Raw genomic sequence first — 25,212 nt, 5'->3', positions numbered from 1 at the left:
GCTCCAGAGTGAATCTAGCTTATTCCACGAGGGCAAGGGTGAGTAACTGACCATGCCTCATCACTCTCACCTCCCCCTGCAGGTGAGCATGTCCCCGTCGATCCCTGAGCTCATGCTCCAGCTGGACAGCTGCCAGCTGGATTTGGGGCCTGACGCGGACACCGTGGAGCTCATCCAGAGCCAGGTAGCCAAGGGCAGCTGTGTAAGCCTGCTGTCCCCAGGCCCCGGTGGTGACATGCGCTTCAGCTTCCTCCTCCGTGGCTACATGGTGCCCACACCCACGACTGGCACCCTCAGCTGCACCATAACCCTGCGCCCGAGGACTTGGTCCCTGGTGAGTGGAGCCCGAGCCAAGCTCAGCTTCAAGGGTGGCTTCGGGCCCGGGATTTCCAGGAAGGGATGTGACAGCCCATGTTATGGGAGCAGCTGGCAAGGGGCAGAACCAGACTGGCGTGTGGCTTCTGGCTACCAAGGGTACGCTTTGTGCCACCCTGCTGCCGTCTGATGGCTTTGCTGTATCTCGGACATTAGTAGGATTTGCTGCCGCCCCCATCCATCCTTCATTCCTTTCTTCTATCCATCTCTCCTTTTTTCCATCTATCCATCAATCCTTCCATCTACTCCTCCTTCTACCATCCACCCATCTGTTCTTCCATCCCTCCTTCTGTCTGGCCCTCCTTCCATCATCCATCATTCCATCCATCCATCCATCCATTTGTCCTTCCACCAAGTCATCCACCCACCATCTGTCCTCCCATCTTTCCTTTCTTCCTTCCACCTATCCATCCTTCCTTTCTTCGGCCATTTTTCTTCCCTTTTGTTCCCTTCATCTTTCCACCATCCATCCTTCCAACAACCACTCATTCTTCCATCCATGCATCCTTCCAGCACCCGTCTATGTTCATCCATCCTGCCTTCCACCATCCCACCCAGTCATCCATTCATCAATTGACACTTCTCATCATCCCACCCAATCATTCATCCGTAGTCCTTCCACCATCCCAGCCAGACAGCAGCCTCCTACCATCCCACCCAGTCATCCATCAATCTACCCACCCAGACTTACCCCTCTCCCCATGTGGTACAGTCACCGATGCCACTACATTAAACAAATCTCAGCAGAGAGGGGTTAAGATAAAGGACACAAAATTCTGATTTTCTCTTTCACCGTCCAGTGGGGATCCCTGTTCTCAGGCACACAGCTCTGGACACACACACCCCCAGGCCCTGGCACACAGAAGGATCTCCAGGATTAGAAACCTCTCTGGTTATATGAAGCCAGGAAAGCCTCTGAGCCACTCCTGAGTGGGCCTCTCCACCCTAGATTCAGTGGGCATGGGCCTCTGGGCTGACCTGGCTCATTTCTCCCAGGTGTTGACAAGTGTCACAGATGCAGGGCAGAGTGACCCCACAATCCTCATGGGAGTCAGGAACCTCCCAGGGAACATCCCAGTAGCAGCAAAGGGCCATCCGCCCTCCCTCAGTACAGATCTCCCAGGACTTACCCAAAGGCTCCCAGCTAGAAAGTGGTGGGATGGGATCCACAGCCAAGGCCCCAGGGTGCGTTGTGACAGGCCAGGATCACAGAGCCAGGGAACAAGCCCTGAAGCTGCCTCCTGCAGACTTCGCCATTCATTCACCACTCTCTCTTCCTCCTCCAGGAAGTCCACAGGACTATTTCTATGCGTCTGAACATCGTCAGCCCTGGACTGCCTGGTGAGTCCCTCTAGGGTTCCGGGGGCTGAGGCCAGAGTAGGGCCTGCTGGATGGCCCAGAGGGGTGTGGCACAGACATGCAGAGAGGACCCCAGAAAGAGCAGCCCTGGGAGGAGGGCAGAAGGGTCCCCAGAAGCCTAGAGTAGGATCCATGCCGCATCTTCTAGATAGAAAGTCTTTGCTCTTGACTACCCTGTGGACCAGATCCCAGGCATTTAGATCTTCCAAATGTCCATGGTTGCTAGCTGACCTTGCTGGGTATGTGTGTGTGGTGGGGGGTCCTAGAACCAAATGAGGCAGAAGGCACATTGGGATGGGGCTGGCCCCCCCCATGTGGAGGATGCTCCTTCAGCCCAGCACGCTCCAGGCTCCTTGTTAATTCCCTTTGGGCCCAGGCCCCCACCAGGCAGAGGAGGTCACTGACACTGGGGACAGAGGTCGGGGGGGGGGGGGGCACCTGCTTCCTTGCCACCCCACCTGGGCCAGGATGGAGCCCCCAGCCCCAGCCCATACCAAGAGAGCAGGCCTAATTACCCCACTGCATAGATGGGAGCTTAAAGGTCCAAGAGGAGGCCCATAGTCACACAGGAGGCCAGAGTGTCGATGGAACGAGGCTTGGGAAAACCCAAGAACAGAGTGCCCTGGCCCATCACGACCGTAGTATGGGGCTCAGAGAGGCGAAGGGATTGACCCAAGGTCCCACAGTAAGGTGGGGCAGGCTCTGCACTCCCAGGCCTCACTCACTCTTGGCTCAGATTATACCATCTGTTCTCCCTAAAAACGCATCTCCATCAGCCCTGGAAGGCAGAGGCATGGACCAATGGCCTGGCTGGGCCCTCTGGGTGAACGGTCAGAACAACCACGGCTTAGTGCCAGGCATGAGTATGAGGAATCCATTTGCTAGATGAGGAGACGGAGGTTCAGAGAAGTCAGAGTCCGTGGCAGAGCTGGGGCTGACCTCCCCACCTCCCCAGATCTGTGCTCCTGGCCGGCACAACAGGGTAGGGGGCCAGGGAGGAGACCACAGTGCTGATTGCGGCCACCCTTCCCTTGCGCGCATAGACAAAGGCCTCGTCCTGCCCGCCGTGCTGGGCATCACCTTTGGCGCCTTCCTTATCGGGGCCCTGCTCACCGCTGCACTCTGGTACATCTACTCGCACACGCGTGAGTATCCCAGGCCCCCGCCATGAGTGCTCAGGACCCCTCTACCACCATCACCTGGGGGAGCCCGGGGAAGCCTCTGGGGGAGCGGGGAGCCCCGGCCGGGGCCCTGACCTCCGCCCCTGCCCCCAGGTCCCCCCGGCAAGCGGGAGCCCGTGGTGGCGGTGGCCGCCCCGGCCTCCTCAGAAAGCAGTAGCACCAACCACAGCATCGGGAGCACCCAGAGCACCCCCTGCTCCACCAGCAGCATGGCGTAGTGCCCCGCCTGGAGACCTGGGGGCCCCCGAGCCAGCCCTCGCCCAGCAAGAGAGACTGAGCAGCCACCAGCTGGGAACCACTGGCCATGAACTTATCCCGGGACCCCAACCGCTGCACTCGACCAAGGATGGACCATGCCCTCTGCACCCACCCCTCCTGCCTCCCTCTCAGGGGCCTGCTGCCAGAGGGGGCACCAGCTTGGAACACCTTGGGGTCCCCCCACCCCACCGAACCTTCAAACCCAGTGGGCCTGGAGTACGGCCACCCAGGACCACGGAGAGAGAGACCACTGCCCTATAAGTCCACACTGTTGTAGAAACCAAGTCCCTGTAATTTTTAACCCGGATCCAGCACTTGGCGACCTGGGCTGGGTGGGAGGGGAGAAACAGACTCACCCAGGCCAGCTCAGAGCCACCCGGACCTGCTCCCAGCGGCCTCCACACCTGGGCTGGCACTACTCTGGCAAGGAAACGAGAAGCCTAGGGGTGCCCAGCCTGGGAACGGGGGAGCCTAGCTCCTCCCTGCAACTGTCACACGGAGACCCCCCCCCCCCGCCAAGGCAGGCAGGCATTAGATGGGGAGTGGCCCAACTGTCTGGCCTGGACCCACCCCCTGTATACTCACCACCAATAAATTAGACCATGAAATGAGTGCTGGGCTGGGCGAAGGGGTGGGAAACCTACAACGGGTGGGGAGGGGACAGCTCTGGGTTCCAATCCTGCACCTGCCACTTGACTGGCTGTGGGGCTAATGGGCGCATCCCATGGCTTTCAGCCAGCCACGGCTCCCTCATCCGTAACAAGGGCCCTGTGGGGAGGTCTGCGGCCGATGGACATCAGTCCAGTGTTCTCATTTCAGACAGCCCAGCGTGGGCTCCTACACAATCCAGTTCCGGTACCCCCTGTAGGCCCCTATTTATGTGCTGAGGGAACTAGAAATCAAGAGGCAAACGTTTGCCATTTCTTTTTTTAAAAAAGTTAAAGGCTTTAATTGTCTCCAGCCATCCTCTGTCCCTAGGGGGCCCCAGGCGGGAGCCGTCTCTTTCCCAGAAGGCCACTAGGAGGAGGAAATCTATCAACCAGCACCCAGCAGCACCCTAGGCCTGGCCTAAGAAGCTAAGCCTGAGCCAGGAAGCAGGCAGGGTGGGAGGGGAGGTGGGCTGCGTGGTCAGGCCTAACCACGACGGCGGGACAACCAGGAAGCCCTCTGGCTCTCTCAGCCGGGAGGAAGAAGAGGCCAGAGGCACCCTAGGCTCAGAGACAGAGGATGGCCCATCTCAGCCTCCCACCTCCAGCCCTCTATCTTGCTGCCTAAAGCCTGGGTCCCTGGGCCAGTCTAGACCACCAGAAAAGCAAAAAACAAAAGGCACCTAACGTAGCAGTCCGTGGAGAGCCGCAGGGCAGGTGTGGGAGGCCCCCACTTCCACCCCCACTGCCTGGGCTACTGGGACAGGGCCGGCTCCAGCAGCTTCAGGACGCCGCCCACCAGGTGCAGGCTGCCGGTGACCAGCACGTGGATGGCGGCAGCCTCACGGAGCACGCCGGCCCCGCTGCCTGCCACAGGGTGGGCGAAGAGGCCCTGCGGGGGACTGGGTGGCTGAAAGACAGGGTCCCGGCCTTGACTGATCCACAGCAAGGCGTGGGAGATGCAGCTGAAGACGAGGGAGCTGGCGCTACGCGGCTCGGGCGGGTGGGGAGCCAGCAGCGAGGATGTGGGCTCACCAGGCTCCGGGCCGGCCTGCTCCTCGGCCAGGCGGCTCCAGTGCTGTTGGTGTGCAAGGCAGCGGAGCAACACCTGGTCCAGGGTCACCATGAAGTTCTGCTGGTCTGGATGGGCGACAAGGGACACCTGCTGTGCGCGCCTGCTTAACGCCAGGCCCGGTACACGCATCCCGGGTCCTCGGGCCGGGCAATGCTATGAGGAAACTAAGGTGCAGAAGGGTCCCGTGACTTGCCCACTGTCCCAGAGCCGGGAGGAAGCAGGGCCAGGCGGTTTAGCTTCAAAGCTGGGGCTTCTGCCTCCCGAGCACATCTCCCCACCCTTGTCTCGTTGCCTTTATCTGCAAAGCAGCGTCCATCACGTGGGCCGGCATAAGTAGGAATCACATCCCTGAACTCTCCCCGGCAGTCGGACGCTGGGGACCTGTATTTTTTTATGCTGTTATTTTTTTTGAACGTGACCCACAGTACTCACCTAGGTGGATACTGTCTGTCTGAAACAGAAGCCTCATAAAACAGTACCTACTCTTTGTACAGGAGGCACATGCATTTTCTACTTCGTTAAAACAAAGTGTCGCTTTGACACCCACTAAATTGATTTTCAAACCACCAGTGAGTTGCAACCTGCATTTTGAAAACGGTTCTCCCCAGTAATTCTTTTGTCGGGTACTGTGGCCACAATATCCAAAATGTATCCAAATCTAGCTCCTACCCCAGACCTCTAATTCAGAAGCCCCCACTGTCACCAACAGAGGAGTCCACCTAAGGGCCTTAAGCAGTGCAATGACCCCCCCCCCCCCCCCCGCCCACTCTCAGGGACCATCCTGTCACCTCTTACCTGCATTGCCAACAGTTGAAACCTCTGTCAGGTTAGGGCAGAAAACAGCATAGTCAAACTGACAGGGCTAGAAGGCCGAGAGGAAAAACTTGGGTGTTAGAGCCCTGAGGGCCCTGCCCCCAGGCCCCCACACGTCCCCATCCCTGGAGATGCCCTCACCCCGGCTGAACTGGCGTCATGCTGGATAAACCCAGCCATAGCACTTCCGCGGCCCATCTATCTCAATATACCCTGCAGGCCGGTGGCCTGGGCAGCAAGACCCCACTGTACAGACAGGGAAACAGGCAGGGCGGGGGATACTTGCTTAAGATCACCCAGCTACTGAGCACGTCTCAAGTCCAGGATGGGGAAAGGCTTTGTCTGCACAACAGGTGAACAGCTTCAGCCTCCTGGTCTGTGAAACAGGAAGTGATCCCTAGGAACCACTTCAGCCCTGACAGCCGAGGGCAGCCTCAGTTTCCCTGAGCAGAGCAGGGCCCCTACCTGCTCTATAACCTGGAAACTCCTTAAACCAAACTCAATAAGCACGTCACCTTGGTAGCACCCCCGTTTTCTGGAAAGGCAAACTGAATGAAGCCCAGTGAAATGCCACTTTTGTCCAGAGTCACATGCTAATGTCTGAAGAGCCATGACCAGTGAGTCCACAGCTTACGCCTCAGGCTACTCCCTAGTCCCTCCTCTAACTCTGGGCGCCAGCCTGACCCGGGAGGACGACGACAGTGACCTGGGACTAGACTTGGCTACGAACGTGTGGGTGCTTTTACGTTTGATCCTCAGTTCGGTTCGCGGGAGCCTCGCTTTATAGTTGAAGAAACAGAGGCTCAGGGATGAAGGCACCCCTGGGGACGCGACAGCCAAAAGGTGGGCTAGTCGGCCTGCCGCCCACCCCCCGGCTGGCCCCTCACCTGCAGCAGCTTCAGCAGTGCTGCAGGATCCCGGTCTCCGGTGGAGTTGAAAAGCAGGACAAGCACCTCAGAGCCGCTGGGAGAGGGGAGAGGAGGCAGGTTGGAGATGCATACATCCCAGGCTTCTTCGCGGGCCCCACCCCATCCTTCCTCCAGAAACTACCCCACTTCCCCCGCGGATCCAGTCCCAGCAGGGTCCCCAGTCCTGCCCCTCTGCCCCCTCTACTGGCCCTGTCTTGACCCTGACCCTGTCCCCTGAGGCCCCGCCCCCCCACCGGCCCGGTCCCGCCCACCCTTCCCCGAGGCCCCGCCCCCGCCCGAAACTCACCGGCTTGGCCTCGGGCGGCGGTGCAGCGCCTGGCGGAACCAGCGCACGCAGGCCTGCATGCTGCTGGCGGTGTGCGCGCCATCCAGGTACCAGGTGAGGGGCCCGCGCCGCAGCACCTGCGTCCGGCCCAGCCACTCCGTGTCCCGAAGCCCTGGAGGGGGCAAGGCAGCCGTCTCCCACCCTAGTCCTCGCACACACCAACCCACTCGCAGGGCCGCTGCTCAGAGGGGGGACAGCTGATGAGCCAAGAAGCTTCTTAGCAGCGTTAGGTGCCAGGCACCTCTTGGGCTGCCTCATCTAACGGAATCTTCCAGGCAGACCTGACAGGGGACTACCAAATATAGTCCCCTATTACATGGAGGCAGAGAGCCCTAACCCATTGAACAAGCGTGCAGGGACGTGAGGTGCCTAGCTGCAGGACTGTCATGGCCCTGATATGGGGCCTGGCACACAGTGGGCACACTGCAATCACCTGCTAACAGGGTTTGGCGGCTGTGAGCGCCTACTATGTGCTGCAAGTCTTGGGGGGGGGGGGGAGCAAGAAGCCAGACAAGGTCACCATTCAAGAACCTCATGGTCTTACAAGAATGAAGACGAGAAGGACACTAATAGCAGGTGCCTCTGGCAGGGCACTACATCCCAAACCCACCAGGCCCTGGCCTCAGCCCCCCACTCATGCCACCTCACAGCGGGTCCCATCATCACCTCATTTGGCAGGTGGGAAAACTGAGGCTCGGAGTCCACGAACTCAAAGTCAGGGAAGCTTACTGACTTCAGAGTCCTTTGTCCTGGGCACCACCTCCGATTGCCCCCATCTCTCAAAACAGCAAACTCGAACAGACATCTGAAGGGGCCCGGCTGGGCGGGCAGGTCCAACTCACCATGCCGCATGTGGGTCGTGGGCTGGAACACGGGCGCCAGGGGCATCTGCCGCAAGAGACTGGGCCTGGACACCTTCAGCTCCCCGATGCCTGAGGAGCGAGGGATGGGGGAGGGCCTGCTGCGTGGCACTGCGTGTGCATAGGACCTTCAGAGGCAGTCTCCACCTGTCCCCTACCCACGAGCCCGCCCGTCCAGCCACTGCCTGCCCACTTACCCCGGTAGTCCTTTTGCTGTAGCCAGCAGCGAGCCAGCTGCAAGGCCAAGGCGGCATTGGACCTCTGGTGCTCTCCCTCCAGGCCCAGAGTCAGCGGCGGCCCCCCTTCCTCCAGGGCTTCCAGTGGTGGGCACAGGTAGAGAGGACACTGCCAAGGAGATGGGCGACCGCTGGTCAGGGGGTGCTGCTGCAGCTGCCTCGGCCAGGAGCTCCCCTCCTTGACGCTGTCGGCCCTTCCATCTTTCCCCATCAACCAGAACCCACCAAGCCCTGTTCCTTGGAGAACCAAGATGTGCTCCGGCTGGACGAGCAGCTGCCCCTCACTGCACAGATGGGCAAACTGAGGCCCAAAAGGATAACGTGCCTCCCCAGTCAGCTGCCAGCCCTGCCCCAGTGCCTCCGGACTCACCGAGATCTGCTGGGCCCGGTCCCTCAGCACTGCCAGGGGACCGTCAGGCTGGAGCACGGTGAAGGCGGGGACGCCACGCTGCGGAGGAGAGGGAGTGGGTGAGACGAGCTGCTGAGGGGCCTCTATCCCCGGGCAGCTCACTCAGCCTCTGTCCGTAGGGCCAATGGGAACCCCTCGAGGGGACACTAAGGCCAGAGGCAGGGCTCTTGCTACAGTCACAAAGCCCCATTGACGCCCAAGACCTTATCCCGAGTCAGGACACAGATTACCCTGCCCCAGCCCCGCTTTCCTGAGCCTGGAGGGCCAGGCCCAGATCGTCCATGTACCTCCCCTCCCCAGGGCTGCCTGGTCACCTTGAAGATGCCCCCTTTCTGCCACGCGATCTCCTCCACTGTGTCCCCCAGAATGCTGGTGTGGTCGATGCCAAGAGAGGAGATGCCACACACCGCAGGCTTCCTGCAGAAGAGAGGGGGGCCGTGACCGTGTCGCCCCGGCCCTGGGCTCATGGCCACCGTCCTTCTCCCCAAGCAGCTGCCCTCACCTGATGATGTTGGTGCAGTCGTAAGCGCCACCAATGCCCACCTCCACCACTGCCAGGTCCACCTACAAAGGACCAGACGGCATGTCAGGGACCCGGGGCACCCGGCCTGCTGGGATTCCCCTCAGACACAGGACTCCGGGGGGTGGGCACGTACCTTCTCTTGGAGGAAGACGTGGAAGGCCATGAGCGTGAGGAAGCGGAAGTAGGCGGGCATGGAGGCATAACTGCTGCTGTCCTGTGGACGAGAACACGTCGGCCTGGGGCCCTGCCACCTTTGCTCCGGGGAGATGGGGTCCCGGGACACACGGCACCCTCCGGGGCTCCCCAGCACCCCTGCCCTGCCCACCCACCAGCCCTCCTGCATGGGCACCTTGGTCTCCTCCAGCCGGTGGTAGAGGGGCCAGAAGTGCTTGGTGAAGAGCTCAGGGCTTATGGGCTGCCCGTTGATGCGGATCCGCTCCCGCACCTGCACCAGGTGGGGAGAGCTGCCGGGACACCTGTAGTCGTCAGGACTCCCTTCCCGAGCCCCTCAGACCCGTCCGTCTTCAGAGACCCAACTCTGACCATGTCACTGCCCTGCTGATAGCCCTTCTAGGACTTCCCTCTGCCCTGCAGAGTCCCAGGCTCCTCACCCAGCCTCCCAGGCCCTGGTGCGGCTGATGCCACTGGCCTGTGTGTCACCTCTCCCACATCCCAACAGTTCCCTGTGCCCCAGCCCCTCTGGCCTATTTTGAGTTCCTCCAGCCCAGCCCACCCACCCTCCCCACCACCCGGCTCACTCCACAGGCCTTGACTGAGATGGTGCCTCCTCCAGAAAAGGAGAAAGGACCCCCCCACCCGGCTGATCAGGGATGTGCTCCAGGCTCCAACAGCTCCCTGTGCTCTACCCACCACACACCCATCAGTCACTCTGCTGACATCTGCCCCCGCAATGTCGTCTTCCAGCCCTCAAGGGCAAGGCCCATCTGGGTGGTCAGGTTGCATCCCCAGGCCAGCCCACGCGGCTACGGGGGCCAAAGTCAAAGGCCGGGGTTTGTAGCCCAAAGATTGTTTTAGAAGAGAGACTGTCAGCTCATATTTGAATCCTGCAAGCCTCTCTCACATTCTGAGTCCTTCTCTGTGTTTCTTTATTCTGAACAAAGAACTGTGAAAAGAAGCCGCTTACAGAAAGTCACTTGATGGAACCGGTAACATAAAAGGAAGGAAAAATCTTAAGTGCCCCCAACCCAAGGAGCAAATTCTGAGCGACTGAGCATCACATTAATCCCCACTGCTTTACAGGTGACCAGCTAAGGAGGGGCAGGTGCAGCCCAGGGAGGAGGGACCCATATCTAGGCCACACCCCATCCTCAGGTGTGAGTTTGGGTGCCTGAGTGCAACCATGAGGAGGTGCTACGTCAAAGGCAAATAGCAGCTGTGGCAGGCCGGGCAGAAGGGAATCCTTGCCTCGGACTTCACAAACCACCTCATCATTTATACCCTTCCAAGCTAGGTTTTCTGCTCCTTACTGCAAAGACGTCTGAATTGATAAAGACTTCTCTGTGATTTAAAAGCTGTACACGGAGGGGCACCTGGGTGGCTCAGTCGGTTAAGCGTCCGACTTCAGCTCAGGTCATGATCTCATGGTTCATGAGCTCGGGCCCCGAGTGGGGCTCTGTGCTGACAGCTCAGAGCCTGGAGCCGGCTTCAGATTCTGTGCCTCCCTGGCTCTCTCTGCCCCTCCCCACGTCATGCTCTGTCTCTCAAAAATAAATACTGAAAAAAAAAACTTTAATAAATAAAAGCTGTAGATGAAATTTAAGTTAATAAAAAGATGCCTGATGAAGCTACATATTTAGCTTACATATTCAAGTCCCTGCCCCTCCCCCAAATTTGTTTCACAACGAAAATTAAAGACTGCCACAAGCTTGGACAATATGTTAAACTGAGGTCACTAATGCTAATGGGATGCTTACCGAACAAATCCACACTGGGCAGAGAGACAGGAAGCTGAGCTCCTGCTAGCTGGTTCCATAGCCGCCCCACCCCCCACCCCCCCACCGCCGAGAGCTAAGGGATCCCAAATTTCGCCACACCTCAGTACCTAAAGAATCCTGTCTTCAGGCCATAGCTTCGGAGAATACGTTCAGTAAAGGCACAAGTGGAACCCTAGAAAGAAAAGGTCTTGTTTGGGCAGGCTGGACCCCACCACCCTATCAAGTAGATAGCCGACCCCCGAGTCCCATCCCTCACCTTCCCCTTGGTCCCAGTGACGTGAATGATGTTCAGCTGGTCCAAGTCTTCCACCTGAGACATACAGACAACCATCTCAGCCACAAGACTCCTAGAAAGGGGATGGGGGTGGGGTAGGGGGCAGTCACAGGCCCTGCGCATCCTTACCTGCAGCCCACTCCGTGCCAAGTACAGCTTCATGGCTTCCAGCTGTGCCTGGGGGTCACCCCGCTGGCGCTTTACCTGCTCCAGATAGCCAGCATTGGTCTGCAGGGTGTTCAGTGCGCGCACAGCATCCTGGCAACCACAGTCCCCAGGCAGCAGGTTAAGACTAACCAGGGGACCACGGAAACAGAGGAACCCCAGGGCATCAATGGCCAAGCCAGGACACTAAGCCTACCAATCAATGCCAGCCCTGTTGCCCCAGCCTAGAGGTTAGGCACGTGTGAGGGAGAAGTGGCATCTCTCCAGCTCTGGCAGCGATGGGAGCCTGAAGCTGATCGGCCCCACCCAGGAATGTCAGGCAAGGCAGGTTCCTTGGAACGGGAGAAGCCTTGCTTCCCGTTCCCAATTCGGGCTTCCAGATCCTCACTCCTTGCATGGGCGCCTTTGCGCTCATTCCCTCCAATGAGGTCCACTGCTATACTGGTCCCTAAACTGGAGGCGGGCGGGGGCGGGTGAGGGGAGTCAGGAGCAGAACCACAGAAGGCTGGGGTCTTAGAACTGGAGGAATTAGAACCAGGAATCCCTGGAGGCTTCCATGCCCAATCCTGAGGATTGGAGGTCCACATTCTGACTCAAAGAAGAGCTGCTTGAAGCAACCAGGTGGGGAAGAGAAGGAGCCTTAAGGAAGACAGGGTATGCGGGGGAGTCACCAGTCAGAAAGGTGGGTAGGTACAGCCTCAGGAGAGTCTACACTGGGGGTTAGAGTGGAGATGCTATTTATTTGCCCTTAGGGCTTCAATAACCGGTTGCAGGCTCCACACCCATTAAACTACCATCTGCCTGGCAGGCATCAGGTGTGATCTGTGGAAATCAACCCCTGCAACAGAGCCAGGTGGAAACTTTCCGCTTTCCAGATTCTTGCCTCCACCAATGCCACTGATTCCTGCCTGCCAGAGCTCCAATTCTAGGCACTTGGATCTTCATGCCCTGATTCCTGGAGACTCCAACCCCAGATCTAAACTCCTGGATCACTTGGGACGCCTGACTGGCTCAGTCTAGAGAGCATGTGACTCTTCACCTCGGGGTCATGAGTTCGAGCCTCCCGTTAGGTGTAGAGTTTATTTCAATAAACAATTCAAAATAAATAAATAAACTCCTAGATCTCTCAAGTCTGAACTCCTAGAACTCTTTCTCCTCCCACCGCCCACCTGCTAGTTGGGACTCCGGAGACAATGGACCTCTTTCCCCTATCAGTGGGAGCCCTTTCCCATTCTCTAAGGCGGGGACACTTCAGCCTCAGAATTCCCAGAACCCGCGGACCAGGCCCAACTTCCTGGCTCATGTCCCCGCCCCCGAGTCCCTCACAGCCAGGCTCCCGGTCAGTGACTCAGGCCCGACCCACGTGTCGTCGTACGACCCCCCCCCCCTCCCCCGCCAGCCCGCCCGATACCTGATACCTGATACTCCATGCCGGGCTCCTGCGGCGCGGGCCACGCGCTCAACCCTCGCCGAGCCGCTACCCCGGTAGTTGCAACGCGCGCAGAAACCGCCGCCAGGAAAAGAGCGGGTCGCAGGTGGCGGCGTGCCTGCGACATAGTCCCGGTGCCCGCAGCCGCACTTTAGGCCGGGCCGGAGACGCCCCGCCCCACCTCGCCTCGCCTCGCCCCCGCCGTTCGCCAATCAGCGCTGCCCAGGGAGCCCTCCAGGACCAATAAGAATCCGCAGGATGCCATATTTGTGAGGGGCAGGCGTCGGGGCTGGCCGGAGGGTTTCGCCCCTGTTTGTGAGGGGCACGTTTCCCAGGCTCCCTCTGCAAGCACTGAGAATCTCCAGGACCCGGCCACACCCCCAAATAGTCCCAGTCTGCAATCCTCAGACTGGTGCTCTGCCAGAACCAGCTAGGAGTCCGGATGGAATACGGAGCTAGCTTACACTTGTGTGGAGGTCATTGAATTCAAGCCCCAAAATGTCGCAGTTTAAAGCAGAGACCGCAGGCTGCAGGTATTTGGCCCCTGCACTCCTGAATCTGACAGCCCGATTGCGAGGCAATAGACCAAACCCCAAGCTCCTACGCTATTGGGGCCCCTACCGTCCCTGGGCAGCCTGCGAAGGCGTCGTGGAAGAAGCGGCATCCTGGCAGAGGCCTGGGGATGAGGCCGAGTCCGCGAGGTAGCGGAGCTGGTCGGGGGAGAGGTTTCCAGGCGTAGGGAGGGAACGCCGTGTTGAAAAGCAAAGGACTGAAGAGGGAAGGGGAGCGGCTGGAGGAGGGCAGGGGTGGGGTGGGAACTAGCCCGAGGGAACTGCATTTCCACTGGGTCGGGCCTGGTTGCTCCGGAATGCCAGATCCAGTAGGATCTTGTAGCCTAAGGAATTTGGATTGAAATTGGACAATAAAATGGTTTTAAAGAAAGATGACAAGATCAGGTTTGCACTTTGGAAGATTTGTGTGGAGAGTGGGTTGGAGAGCCACCCGGGGAGGGGACAGTAATCTCTCCTAGCTGTGGGTGAGGCGGATTTGTCCTGGACTTTTCAGAACTTTTTCCTGTCTATGACCTTCTTGGCCCCAACTGCTACCGTGGAAAAAGTAGCATGGAGATTCTCTTTTTATAGCTGAAAGGTCCCAGAAAGGTGTGTGGGTTTTGTTTTGTCTTGTTTTGGTTTTTTGGAGGTGGGGGATGGGGCCCTCTAGGGAAGTTCCCACAGACCAAAGACAATTTTAAACAACTGAAGGGATTTCAGCACCTCCCTCCCTCTTTCCTGCAGGCATTGGGGCTAAATATTTATCAGAGATTGTTTGATTTTGAAATAAACAAATAACATGTTGGGAAGATTCTGCCATTGGCTGGACTTCTGCTTTTCACATCACTGCTGGGCGCCCCCTCCCTGGCTGGCCTCATGGGAAAGAAAGAGGTGCTTTCCTTTCTTGGTCTTCTTCTCCTCTTCCTCTTCCTCCTCCTCCTTCTTCCTTTTCTTCTTCTTCATCAATGAAATGTTCTCTACACTTATACATGTATATAATTTAACAACTGCATACAAACAATCATAAAGGAGCTTTAAATGTTTCTCCTTTGGGGCCCCTGGCTGGCGCAACTCTTGATCTTGGGGTTGCAAGTTTGAATCCCATGTTGGGTGTAGAGATTACTTTAAAAAAATCTTGGGGCGCCCGGATGGCTCAACCTGTTGAGCCTCCGACTTTGGCTCAGGTCAGGATCTCACAATTCGTGGGTTTGAGCCCTACATCAGGCTGTGTGCTGGCAGCATGGAGCCTGCTTGGGATTCTCTCTCTCCTTCTCCCTCTGCCCCTCACCTGCTCACGTTCTCTCCTCTCAAAATAAATAAACTTAAAAAAAAAAAAAAAACTTTTCCTGTTTTTATTTGATTTTTAAGTCCTAGGATTTTTTGGATGGATGCTACATCATCATATCACTCAAATAGTCAGAAGTACAGAAACTGTATGGTGAAAAGTTTCTCTCTCACGCCAGGTCTCCACATCCTAATTACCCTCTCCAAAAGCAACCAATTAGGTTTCCTGTGATCTCTCCAGAGATCGGTTATACATTTGCAAACAAATACAAATACAGATTTCCATTTTATACTTGCGGACAGCAGACTGTATACACAACTCTGCGTGGTACGTTTTCCACATACCTTCACATCCTGGGCCTTATTTTGGACGGTGTCAGTACAGAAGAGTTGCCCCACTGGCTAATTTGTTTTTCTTGAAGCTGCCGCAGCACTTCTTGGTGTGCAAGTACTACTGTGGATTTGGCCCCGTCTCCTACTGATGGACGTTTAGGTTTCTAATATTTTGCCATCACAAGCAATGTTGCAATGGGTAACATTTTGCCCTAATCATTTCTTCCATGTGTGAGCACATCTGACGGATGAATTCCAAGAAGCGCAGTGCAATTGCTGGGTCAAAGGTGATTGGCAACTGACACCACACACATTGCCACATTGTCTTCCAAAGGGGCGGGATTCATTTCTACCCCCGGGGGCCCCCACAGGGCGTGAGCCAGCCATTTCCTCACCAACACAGACCTTAGCCAAGTTTGATCCGCGCCAACTGCATAGGTGGAAAAATGGATTCTCAAGCTAGTTGTTATTTGCATTTATTTCATTTGGAGGATGCTGAGCACTTTTTCTTATAATTAAAAACCATTTGTATGTAGGGGCTGCTAACCTCCTTTGTATCATTGCTTTTCATTTTGAAAGTCACAGATGTGCACAGAAGGAAACAGAAATGTGTCAAGGAGAAAATCAAAGGCATCTTCATCATACACCTGGAGAACAAATGTTGGCCTTTTGGTGCCAGCATGAAAACGTTCTTGCTCTCCAGAAAGAACCATAGAAACAAAGCCATTGTCTGGCCAGAAGAGGGGAAAAAAAAAAAAAAAAGGCATAAGGAAATTGGCAAGTGGGTGGGTGTCCACCCACTGGAGGCAGATTTGCAGGTGTGTGGAGTGGGGAGCAAGGGCAGAGGGATTCTGCTTTAACCTCTACCCTCCCAAAGGGAAAGGATGTCATTCATTCATTCATTCATTCATTCATCTCTGTGCCAAACCCTGGGCTTGGTGCTGGAGACACTGGGTTCAGGGGACAGATGACAGTCCTGTTTGCAGAGCGCCCTGTCCAAGGTGAGAAGACAGTAAAGAAGGAAACTCACAAAGGAAGATACGTATTTGCAAACCCTGATAACCCTGATCAGAGCCAAGCTCACTGCTGTAAGGGGCAGGAGACTGAGGCCCAGAGAGGGACAGAGATAGCTTGGGGTCACACAGTAGGTCACCAAAGGCCCCATGCTGGGCCCCAGGATGGACCTTCTAAACTCAGATCTGCCTGAGTCGCTGCCCCCTCTCTTGGCCCATCATGCCCTCAAGATTAATGAAGCCCATAAAATCACTGTAGCCCGGCCTCTGCCCACCTCCCGCCTCTTCCATCATTGCAGAGTACCATCCCTGCAGCTGGCAAGGATTTTAGGAATTGGCCTTGGTGTTTTCCACCTCCAAGCTTTTGCTCACATTTACCTTTGCCTGAAATACCTTTCCCCTACACCTTTCTCCTTTGCTTTTTTTTTTTCCTTCAAGTTTTTATTTATTTTGAGAGACAGCACAAGCAGGGGAAAGGCAGAGAGAGAGGAAGAATCCCAAGCAAGATCTGCGCCGTGAGTGCAGAGCCCAATGCGGGGCTCAAACTCACCACTGTGAGATGACCTGAGCCAAGACTAAGAGTCAGATGCTCAACTGACTGAGCCACCCAGGTGCCCCTCTCCTTTGCTTTCTTTGAGTGGGTTGCTTTTAGCTAACATTTATGAAATACCCCTGCACTTGGCACTGCAATCTCTTTTCATGCTCTTGAAAACTGTGTAAATTAGAGATCGGTCCCATTTTACAGGTGGAGAAATGGAGGCTCACCTGTCTGGTGACCCTGGCTTCCTGTTGTCAATGCACTGTGTGGCCCTGGGCAGTTTGCTCCCCCTCTCTGATCCTGTCTGACTCTTGTCTCCTCCTTAGTAGGGTGAGAGCTGAAGTGAGCTGTGTCCCAGCCTGTAATTTCTGGGGAAATCTATGGGTGGGTGTTTCACTGAGGACAAGAGTCTCCAAAGGCCACCATACTCCCGAGAGCCTAGACTAGAGGGATCCAGCTGTCCCTTCCGAGGGACCAAGGGAGATTCAAGTTCATTGGCAGGTTTGTGCAGAAGCCTGATAGCCACTCTGGGGTCTGACCCTCAGATAAACATAAGAACTCTTCCACCTCTGAATATCTATTTACATCCTGTGACCTACAAGAAAACACTTTCCTGCAATTTTGGGGGGGTGGGGGAGAAAACTTGCCTTAGACAGAATTCCATATCCTCAGGGGTGTGGCCATGCCAAATCCCCAGCCTGACTCTGGCTACTAAGGTGTTTGCGACTTCGGTTTATTGGGAGGGCACCTGGGCCTGAAAAATAGGCCTCCCTTCGATCCCACAATTCCACTTCTAAAAATGACCTTGTGGAAACAACTGGAACTGCGTCCAGAGCCCCACGGGCCATGTTGATCGCCCTCCATCCTGGGTGGCGGGTTACGAGGCGATGAGGCCCTTCTTCCCGAAACCCTGTGCTCTCTGGGTCTCCCTGACACCTCCCTCCTGGGTTCGGCGTCTTCCTTCTTGCTGGCTGCACCCTCCCCCTTCGGCATCTTCATGTTGGAGGACCCGGGGCTCAGGCTTCTCTCTCCAGGGTCCCAGGTCTGGGATGATGTCTGACTGTCAAATGTCCCTCTTCATTGAGCTGCAGACACGAGCGGCCTCCTGACGTCTCCCCCAGGCTGGACCACGGGTGTCTTAAGCCGGTCACATCCCTAACACTTGTTCCCTTGTTTCCTCCCTGAAAGCAGCTGGAGCTTCCCAGCCTGGGACACAGCTTCACCATCCAGCCAGCGGCTCTCACCGTGGGTTTCCCTCTCCCTCTCCCTCACCCCCAAACCCCAGCCATCCACACACCTATCCTCTCTACCCTATGGCCTCCCCAGCGGCCACTGCCTCCCCTCCAGGCCACCACCGCTGGTCTGCCCCGTAGTCTCGATGCTGCTCGCTTGACCCCTACAAGCATTCTCTGTCATTTATTTATTTATTTTTTTTTTTGAGAGAGAGAGGTGGGGGGTGCCCCAAGCAGGCTCCGCACTGTCGGCACGGAGCCCGACACAGGGCTCGAATTCACAAACCATGAGATCACGACCTGAGCTGAAATCGAGAGTCAGATGCTTCACCGACTGAGCCGCCCAGGAGCCCTGCATCCTGTCATTTTTAAAGAAAATCAGGGGCACTTGGGTGGCTCAGTCGGTTGAGCATCCGACTTCGGCTCAGGTCATGATCTTGTGGTCTGTGAGTTTGAGCCCCGCATCAGGCTCTGTGCTGACAGCTCGGAACCTGGAGCCTTTCTTCCGATTCTGTGTCTCCCTCTCTCTCTGCCCCTCCCCCTGCTCATGCTCTGTCTCTCTCTCTCTCTCTCTCTCTCTGTCAAAAATAAACAAACATTAAAAAAAAAACGAAGAAGAAAGAAAATCAGATCTCGTCTCTCTTCTGCTTAAATCCATCCAGTGGCTTCCCATTGCATTTAGGATGAAATCCAAGCTTTTGAACTACCCATCTCTTACCATCACCTGCAGCCCCCAGCCCTGCTGGCCTTCTCTGTGGTCCTCAGATACACCAGGCTCACACCCACCTCTGCAAAGGTCCACGTCCAGTGAGCCCTTAGCGTTAAAGGTGTTCCTGTGACCCTCACAACAGCTTTTCGAGCACTGTGATGATTCTCATTATACAGATGGGAAACTGAGGCACAGACTGGTTACTCAGCCAGCCGAAGGTCACACAGAAAATGTAGGACAAAGCCTCAGGGCCTTTGCACTGGTGGTTCCCTCTGCCTAGAACGTTCTTCCTCCAAAAGTTCCCACAAGCCATTCTCCATCATCCCAGGTTTCTGCTCAAATGTCACCTTCTTGCCGCATTCTGCTCGCCATCTGCCCTTTTGTCCAGCAGTTGGGGACACTGAGGCCCAGTAAGGGGCCAGCACTGACCTGGGACCGGGCATGGCTTTACGGATGTTCTTGAGATATTCCTGGGGTCCCCACTCGTGGCCAAGAGGGGCCCTCCGAGAGCACCAGGTGTGTGCTGCGAGGCCATCTGGTGTGCCAGGCCACAGAGAGACTGGTTTCAGTCTGGCCTCCTCCCCAGGGGCCTGGGTGCTCTTTGAGCTGGCTGAGGCCTCCCCTGCTCAGACCTGACGGCAGCTGTTTTACCGATTTTCAGAGTGGGAAAAAGTGTGTGGAATTTTTTTTTTTTCAACTGGTTATCTCTGCAACCACGATTGTCTTCAGCACCTGCTCCCTGGGGTGTGAGATTTATGACTCTCCTCCTTGGCGGGTGCTGTGCCGAGCCCATTTGACAGGTGAGGAACTGAGGACTGGAAGTGCAGAACCACCTGTGAAGCTCACCAGCTGGCAAGCAGCGCAACAAGGATTCAGCCCAGTCCCAGGGCCATTTGATTCCAGCTGCTGCTGATTTACTTTTTCAATTTTATTTATTTTTGAAATTTAAAGTAATCTCTACACCCCACGTGGGGCTCAAACTCACCATCCCGAGATCAAGAGTTGCTGAGCCAACCAGGCACCCTCGGCTGCTACTGCTTAGACTCTCTGATCAAGCTTGGGAATCCTGGTTTTTTGTTTTTTTGTTTTTTTTTAATTTTAAGTAAACTCTGCATGGGGCTCAAACTCATGACTCTGAGATCAAGAGTCGCATGCTCTCCTGACCGAGCCAGCCAGGAGCTCCTGTGACTTGATTTCCTTAAATAATAGTTAACATGAATTCTTTCTAGACATCAGCACTGTGCAGAGATCTTTATGCATGGACCCATTTCTCAGGGGAGGCAACAAAGGGCTAATAGGGAAAGTAGCTTAGTCATTCACAGGGGTCTGTAATGCCAGGCCCCAGATCCAGCGCTAGGCCACCCTTGGACCCTGCCCCCCACCTGCCCTGTGTTCTGTGAGGTGACCTGGTCATTTGATTAATGGGGCTCTAGCCTTGAGCTCTTACTTTAGAAGGAGGCCCTACTGCCTCGAGATGCCGTGTGAAATGTCAATACCCCACAGCCCAGCCCCCGGGGAGCTGCCCTCAGTTCTCTCTCCCCACCCACACCATGTGACCCTGGGCAAGTCATGTCTCCTCCCTAGGGTCCTTGGCCTCTAAGGGAAGGGGGCCTAGATGACCTCTCAGGAGCTACTGCTCTCAAACCCTGGCATCTGGGGCCGCCCCTCCTCTGCTGCTGGGCAGGAGGTTCCATCAGTCGGGAGGGTCTGGGTAAGAGTGGCCTGGCCTGGTGTGCAGCCCCACGGGACGCTGACTGATGGCAGCCCTGGCCGTTCTGGCCTGGAATTCAGACTCCCATCCTGAGAGGCTGGGACATCCTGACTTGCTGTGTGCCCATTCAGCAGAGGAGGAAACTGAGGTTTGATGAGGCCAGGCAACTTGTCTAGTGCCTGTCAGGACATGAAATTTGATCTCCCTTGGACTTCTGAAGCCCTAGCCAGGGTTCTCCGGGGCAGGGCTGGAAGGTGGGGGCTGTCCTGGGCCAGTCTCCTCCCTTCTCAGAACCCCATTTTCTCATCTGTAAAATGGGTGTCACACCTCAGAGGGCTGGGATAAGGGAGAATGAGGGGGTGCTGGGCCGGGAGCACAGAGCAAGTGCTCCACATGGGAACAGAGGTTAGAAATCTTTAACGGGCTAAGTCCTTAACTGCTCGGAACCACACCTTCCAGATCTAGAAAATGGAGACAACATGGGCACAGAGCCCAGCAGATGGTAAGCACTAGATGAGCGTTACCATTATTACTATCATTGCAGTGGACAACCCTTCCTTACAGAGCAGTCCTGAGGCGAATCAGGTGAAATCCTGTCATGGATCACATCCACGGTGCCCAGAGCACAGGAAGACCCTTGAGGGGCCTCTGCACCACCCATGGCTGCCGTCAGTTATGCTCTGGAGACCCTCCCCTCTTCCTCAAGTCTCCCTATGACCACAGTGGGCGGGGGTTTCTGTGGAGCCCCCAGCTGGGTTAAAAGGTGGAACTGAGGTCCACAGGGGGGCCCCTGATCACCCCAAGCCTGTAGAACAAGGTTTATGGATAACAAGGGTTTCCCCTGAGGCTGTCACTGATGATGGCCTTGGGCCCAGAGAGATATTTACACACATTACACAAAAGAAAGAAATGGAAGCTTAGAGAGGAAGGCCACTTGCCCGAGGTAAGCAAGCTCTCCTACCTGAAAGGAGGCAGTGTTAGCTGAGAAGAGACTCCCCGATGGGCCCGGCTGCTCCATTGGTTGCTTGCAAGCACGCCTTCTCAGCCACCGGTTAGGAGGCAGCCAGGGACCTGGTACCTTTCATCCCTGGGCTTCCCGCACCCCATCGGGGCTGGGCACAAAGTGACTCATGGCTGGGGGCACTTCTGCCAAGCCTGCCCCGCCCGGGGTTCAGCTGGGCCACAGAAAGGAAGGGGAGTCGGGGGACGGGGGGTTCCCTCTCCCCACCCCATGGCCTGCGCCTCCCCGTGTGCAGGGAGGAAGGTCTTACCTGATAGGTGCCTGCTCTCATCCTGGGATCTGCCCCGGGAGGGAGCTCTCTGATGAATCTCCCTAGTTAAAGAACAACCTAGCAAAGGTTAAAGGTGAGTGGGGGGGGGGGGGGAGGGGAGGGGGGTGTTGCTGAGGGAAGCAGGCACTTGGGAAACTTCCAGACCCTGGGCTGGGCTTCCTGCAGAGCAGAGCTGGCCTTATCTGGCCTCTTATCATCACAGCCCACCTCCCCTTACAGTTCAGGCCCTGCCAGGCTGGGATCCCCGCAGAGCAGGGGTAGGAAGCCCAGGCACCCTTGACCTGAGGAGTCAGAGCCTGCTGAGGGGGAGAGGCTGTGTTTCACCAAATCATCTGCTCAGAAAGGAGCCAGGACACGGACTGAGTTCCTGGCCTGCAGGGTGACACAGAGGGCCTGCCCAAAGTTGCTGGTGAAGGCCTTTCTCACGGATGCCACACGGCCTCTTCAACCACCTGTTTGTGCGGGCTGACTCCCGCTGGTAGTTGAGACTCGCAGATGCCAGGCACTTCTCTAGGTGCCTCAGGGTAATGCCCCATAACGCCCTGCCCTCAGGGAGCTTCTATGCCAGGCCACGCATCTCCCTCCACAGACAGGAGGACGTGTCCAGCGCACCAGGCTTTGAGGCTGGTTAGTCCAGGCCTCCTCTCTGGGGTGTTCTGTGTTTGGGGAGCTCAGAGCCAGCATGCAGGGCCTGCTTTTTTTAAAGATATGGTTTGACTGCATGAGTAAAATTATTAATTAAGGAAATAGGAGAAAACAGAGAAACACGAGGAACAAAACCATCCAGAAAAACCCTGGGTAATGGTTTCGTGTGATTATTTTTCTTATACAATGATTTCAGGCAACAGATATTTTATAGCCTGCTCTTTCCAGCTGTTGTTTCTGGAACATCTTTCTGTCCCGGCGCGCATACGTCCAGTCCACATCCTTTTCCACAACTGCATAGCATTCCATCCAGGCCTGCGCATGCTGCCCGAATGCCAACCAGCAGTGTGGGCATCACCGGTCAGCCTGCTTAGAGGCGCCCACCCCGGCCTGGGAGTCACAGATCTGGACGTGTGTTGGAGGTGGAGAAGAGCTGCTCTAATTTTCGGAAGCCCAGGGAGGTTTTTCCCAGCTTTTCCCCCCACGGGGCCGCCCTGAACATCATGGACACACTGGGAGGAGGTAGCAGAGGACGGGTGAGGGGTGTAGCCTTTCAGGTTACAGACCTTGTGTGGCCGCTGTCCACTTGGCCACATGGCCCTCTGTCTACAGGACAAGAATCAACGTGTGTCGTCTCTACTGGGTCACTCCAGTGTCAGGGCTCTTTGACTATCCAAGACTAGTTGGACCCCTGATCCTTCTTAGTTGTTCTTTTTGCTTTGTTTTGTTCTGTTTTGCTTTAGGAGAGCTCCAGCAGAGGGACAGAACCTTAAGCAGGCTCCACGCTCAGCGCGATGACCGTGAGACCTGAGCCGAAATCAAGAGTCAAACGCCCAACCGACTAAGCCACCCAGGTGCCCCCCTAATCCTTCTTCAGTCAGTAGATCTCGTTCTCCTGTAATCCTGCTGCTCCCGGCAGGCCTTTGTCTGAACCACCCACCACTGACCCCCACATGGCTATGCCTGGTCAGCTCTCACTCCCATCCATCGTTTGGACTCACCAGTGGTACCTGTCCAAGTGAGCACTCCCTCCTCCCCAGAACACCCTCTCCCTTCGGGGCACCTCGGCGGCTCAGTTGGTTAAGCGCCTGACTTCGGCTCAGGTCATGATCTCACGGCTCGTGGGTTCGAGCCCCGTGTCGGGCTCTGTGCTGACAGCTCAGAGCCTGGAGCCTGCTTTGGATTTCTCTTTCTCTCTGCTCCTCCCCCACTCACATTCTGCCTTCTCTCTCAAAAATACATAAACATTTAAAAAATTTTTTTAAATAAAAAGAACACCTTCCTCCTCTGATCCCTTCGTACCTCATCGGTTGCTGCTCTCGATTCCCTGAGGACGTCTCAACACTGAAGGGCCCAGGAGGCCGTGGTCTCTGTTCTCCCCTCCTGCCCTGGGCCTTAACAAACCACCGTGCTGGCAGATTCTGGGGGCCCTGAGCTAGCTTTACACAGACACCTGCCCACTCAACTGGATGTCCATCCGTCACCTCCATATCAGCACGCTGACCCACCGGTGGGTTGGCCTGACCTCCCTCGGCCTCCCGTCTCAGGGATGGCAGCCTCGTCGTCCCTCCGGCAAAGCCTGGGACTTTCGACTCCCTTCATTCACACTCACATCCAACCCGAAAATACATCTGCCCTCACGGCCACCTGTAAATCAACGCACTTGCCACCAGCTGTATTAATGACCTGGCCCGACCCCCACCACCTCATGCCCGGATTATTCCAGCAGCTTCGGCCGCTCCCCCTGCTTCCAGCTCTGCCCACGTTTGTCTCCACATAGTCACTGCAACCTTTTAATTTTTTTTTTTAACGTTTATTTGTTTTTGAGAAAGAGCACGAGCAGGGGAGGGACAGAGAGAGAGGGAGACACAGAAGCCAAAGCAGGCTCCAGGCTCCGAGCTGTCAGTACAGAGCCCAACACGGGGCTCAAACTCACAGATTGGGAGACCATGACCCGAGCCGAAGTCAGGATGCTTAACCACTTAACCAACTGAGCCACCCAGGCGCCCTGAAGTCACGGCAACTTTTTCAACACGTGTCCCCCTCTGCACAAGCTCTCAAAGCCTCCCAGTCTTGGATCTGGTGCTGGTGCCACTCTCCACCCCCCACCCAGGTACCCCCTTTCTCTTGAGATTTCTGCTCCCGTGTCACCCGGAGCCCCTCAACTGACCCCTACTCTTTTCCCCTTATTCCACTTGTCGTTTTCCACACAATTTATCCCATCAGATTAGTTTGAGCCTACTAGAATGTGAGTAGCACAGAGGTGGGTGAAGCCACTGCTTTGTAGCTGTGTTGAGTCTAGAAAAGCCTGGTCCTCGGAAGACACAGACAGTAAGTGCTGAATGAAGGAACCAAACTATCAGAGAGGTAGGGAGGATTCGTACGGTCCCTGTACGTCAGTGGAAACTTCTGTGAACTGCTGGGTCAGAGAGCAGGTGTCTCTTTCGGAGCAGCTTTTTAGCTTTCAGAGAAAAAAACCACACCTCGAACCATGAGACCAGCCCCGGAAATTCTCCCTCATCGGGTCACTCAAAACCTACCAACTCGATAGCCATCAGGACACCTCAACGTTGTTTCCAAACAGATTTGCTTCCTTCCTAGCTGAGCTGAATAGAAGTTCACGTCCACCTGGAACCTCAGGATGGGACCTTATTTGAAAAGGTCTTTGCACGTGTAGCTGGTTAAGAAGAGATCATACTCGATCAAGATGGATTCGAAATCCAAGGACTGGTGTCCTCATCAGAGAGACAGTCGCACACAGAAGAAAGATGACCCGGTTGCAGGCGGAGGCAGGGAGGCAGAGACGTGAGAGATACATGTACAGGCCAAGAAAGGTCAAGGGCTGGCACCAGATGCTAGGAGACAGGCATGGAACATTCTCTCGCAGAGCCTCGCTGGCAAACCCTGCTGACACCTGGATTTCAGACTTGTAGCTTCTGGAACGGTGACAGAACACATTTCTGTTGTAAACCACCCAGTCTGTGATTCCCCACAGCAGCCCTGAGAACTCAATGTACTAGTCAAGTGGTGGTGTTTTTGTTGTTGTTGTTTTTTTTTTTTTACTTCTACTGGCCTTTTGTGAAGCCGAGAT

At 56.0% G+C, this 25,212-nt stretch overlaps 2 protein-coding genes across 4 annotated transcripts in view; one reads left to right on the top strand and one right to left on the bottom strand.

Annotated features, from left to right (window-relative positions):
• Positions 1-3,784, top strand: part of ENG (endoglin) — a 30,662-nt gene extending 26,878 nt beyond the window's left edge. The window contains exons 12-15 of the mRNA XM_019421039.2: positions 83-334; positions 1,662-1,716; positions 2,778-2,879; positions 3,009-3,784. Of these exons, the coding sequence (XP_019276584.2) occupies positions 83-334; positions 1,662-1,716; positions 2,778-2,879; positions 3,009-3,133 (534 nt within the window). The 3' untranslated portion in view covers positions 3,134-3,784. The remainder of the gene's footprint in view (positions 1-82; positions 335-1,661; positions 1,717-2,777; positions 2,880-3,008) is intronic.
• A 299-nt stretch (positions 3,785-4,083) lies between these two features.
• FPGS (folylpolyglutamate synthase) lies at positions 4,084-21,457 on the bottom strand. 3 transcript variants are annotated; one of them, XM_019421042.2, is made up of 15 exons: positions 21,146-21,457; positions 11,349-11,477; positions 11,202-11,255; positions 11,053-11,117; positions 9,340-9,454; positions 9,124-9,204; positions 8,970-9,031; positions 8,782-8,884; positions 8,429-8,506; positions 8,020-8,167; positions 7,805-7,894; positions 6,924-7,074; positions 6,596-6,671; positions 5,691-5,757; positions 4,084-4,960 (listed from the first exon to the last, which is right to left on the bottom strand). In XM_019421042.2, the coding sequence occupies exons 1-15, from the start codon at positions 21,200-21,202 to the stop codon at positions 4,575-4,577; spliced, it is 1,662 nt and encodes a 553-aa protein (XP_019276587.1). In that variant the 5' UTR covers positions 21,203-21,457; the 3' UTR covers positions 4,084-4,574. The 3 variants fall into 3 exon arrangements, with proteins under 3 accessions (XP_019276587.1, XP_019276586.1, XP_019276589.1); XM_019421041.2 differs by lacking the exon at positions 21,146-21,457 and adding an exon at positions 12,803-14,419; XM_019421044.1 differs by lacking the exons at positions 11,349-11,477; positions 21,146-21,457 and adding an exon at positions 12,803-12,904 and having other exon boundaries at positions 11,202-11,292.
• Between the last annotated feature and the right edge of the window lie 3,755 nt (positions 21,458-25,212).

Source organism: Panthera pardus, unplaced genomic scaffold (assembly GCF_024362965.1).
Source record: "Panthera pardus isolate Hobbes unplaced genomic scaffold, ASM2436296v1 HiC_scaffold_20, whole genome shotgun sequence".
Classification (NCBI taxonomy): domain Eukaryota; kingdom Metazoa; phylum Chordata; class Mammalia; order Carnivora; family Felidae; genus Panthera; species Panthera pardus.
Note: the sequence above shows the minus strand (reverse complement) of the source record. Positions and strands in the feature narration are given on the sequence as shown.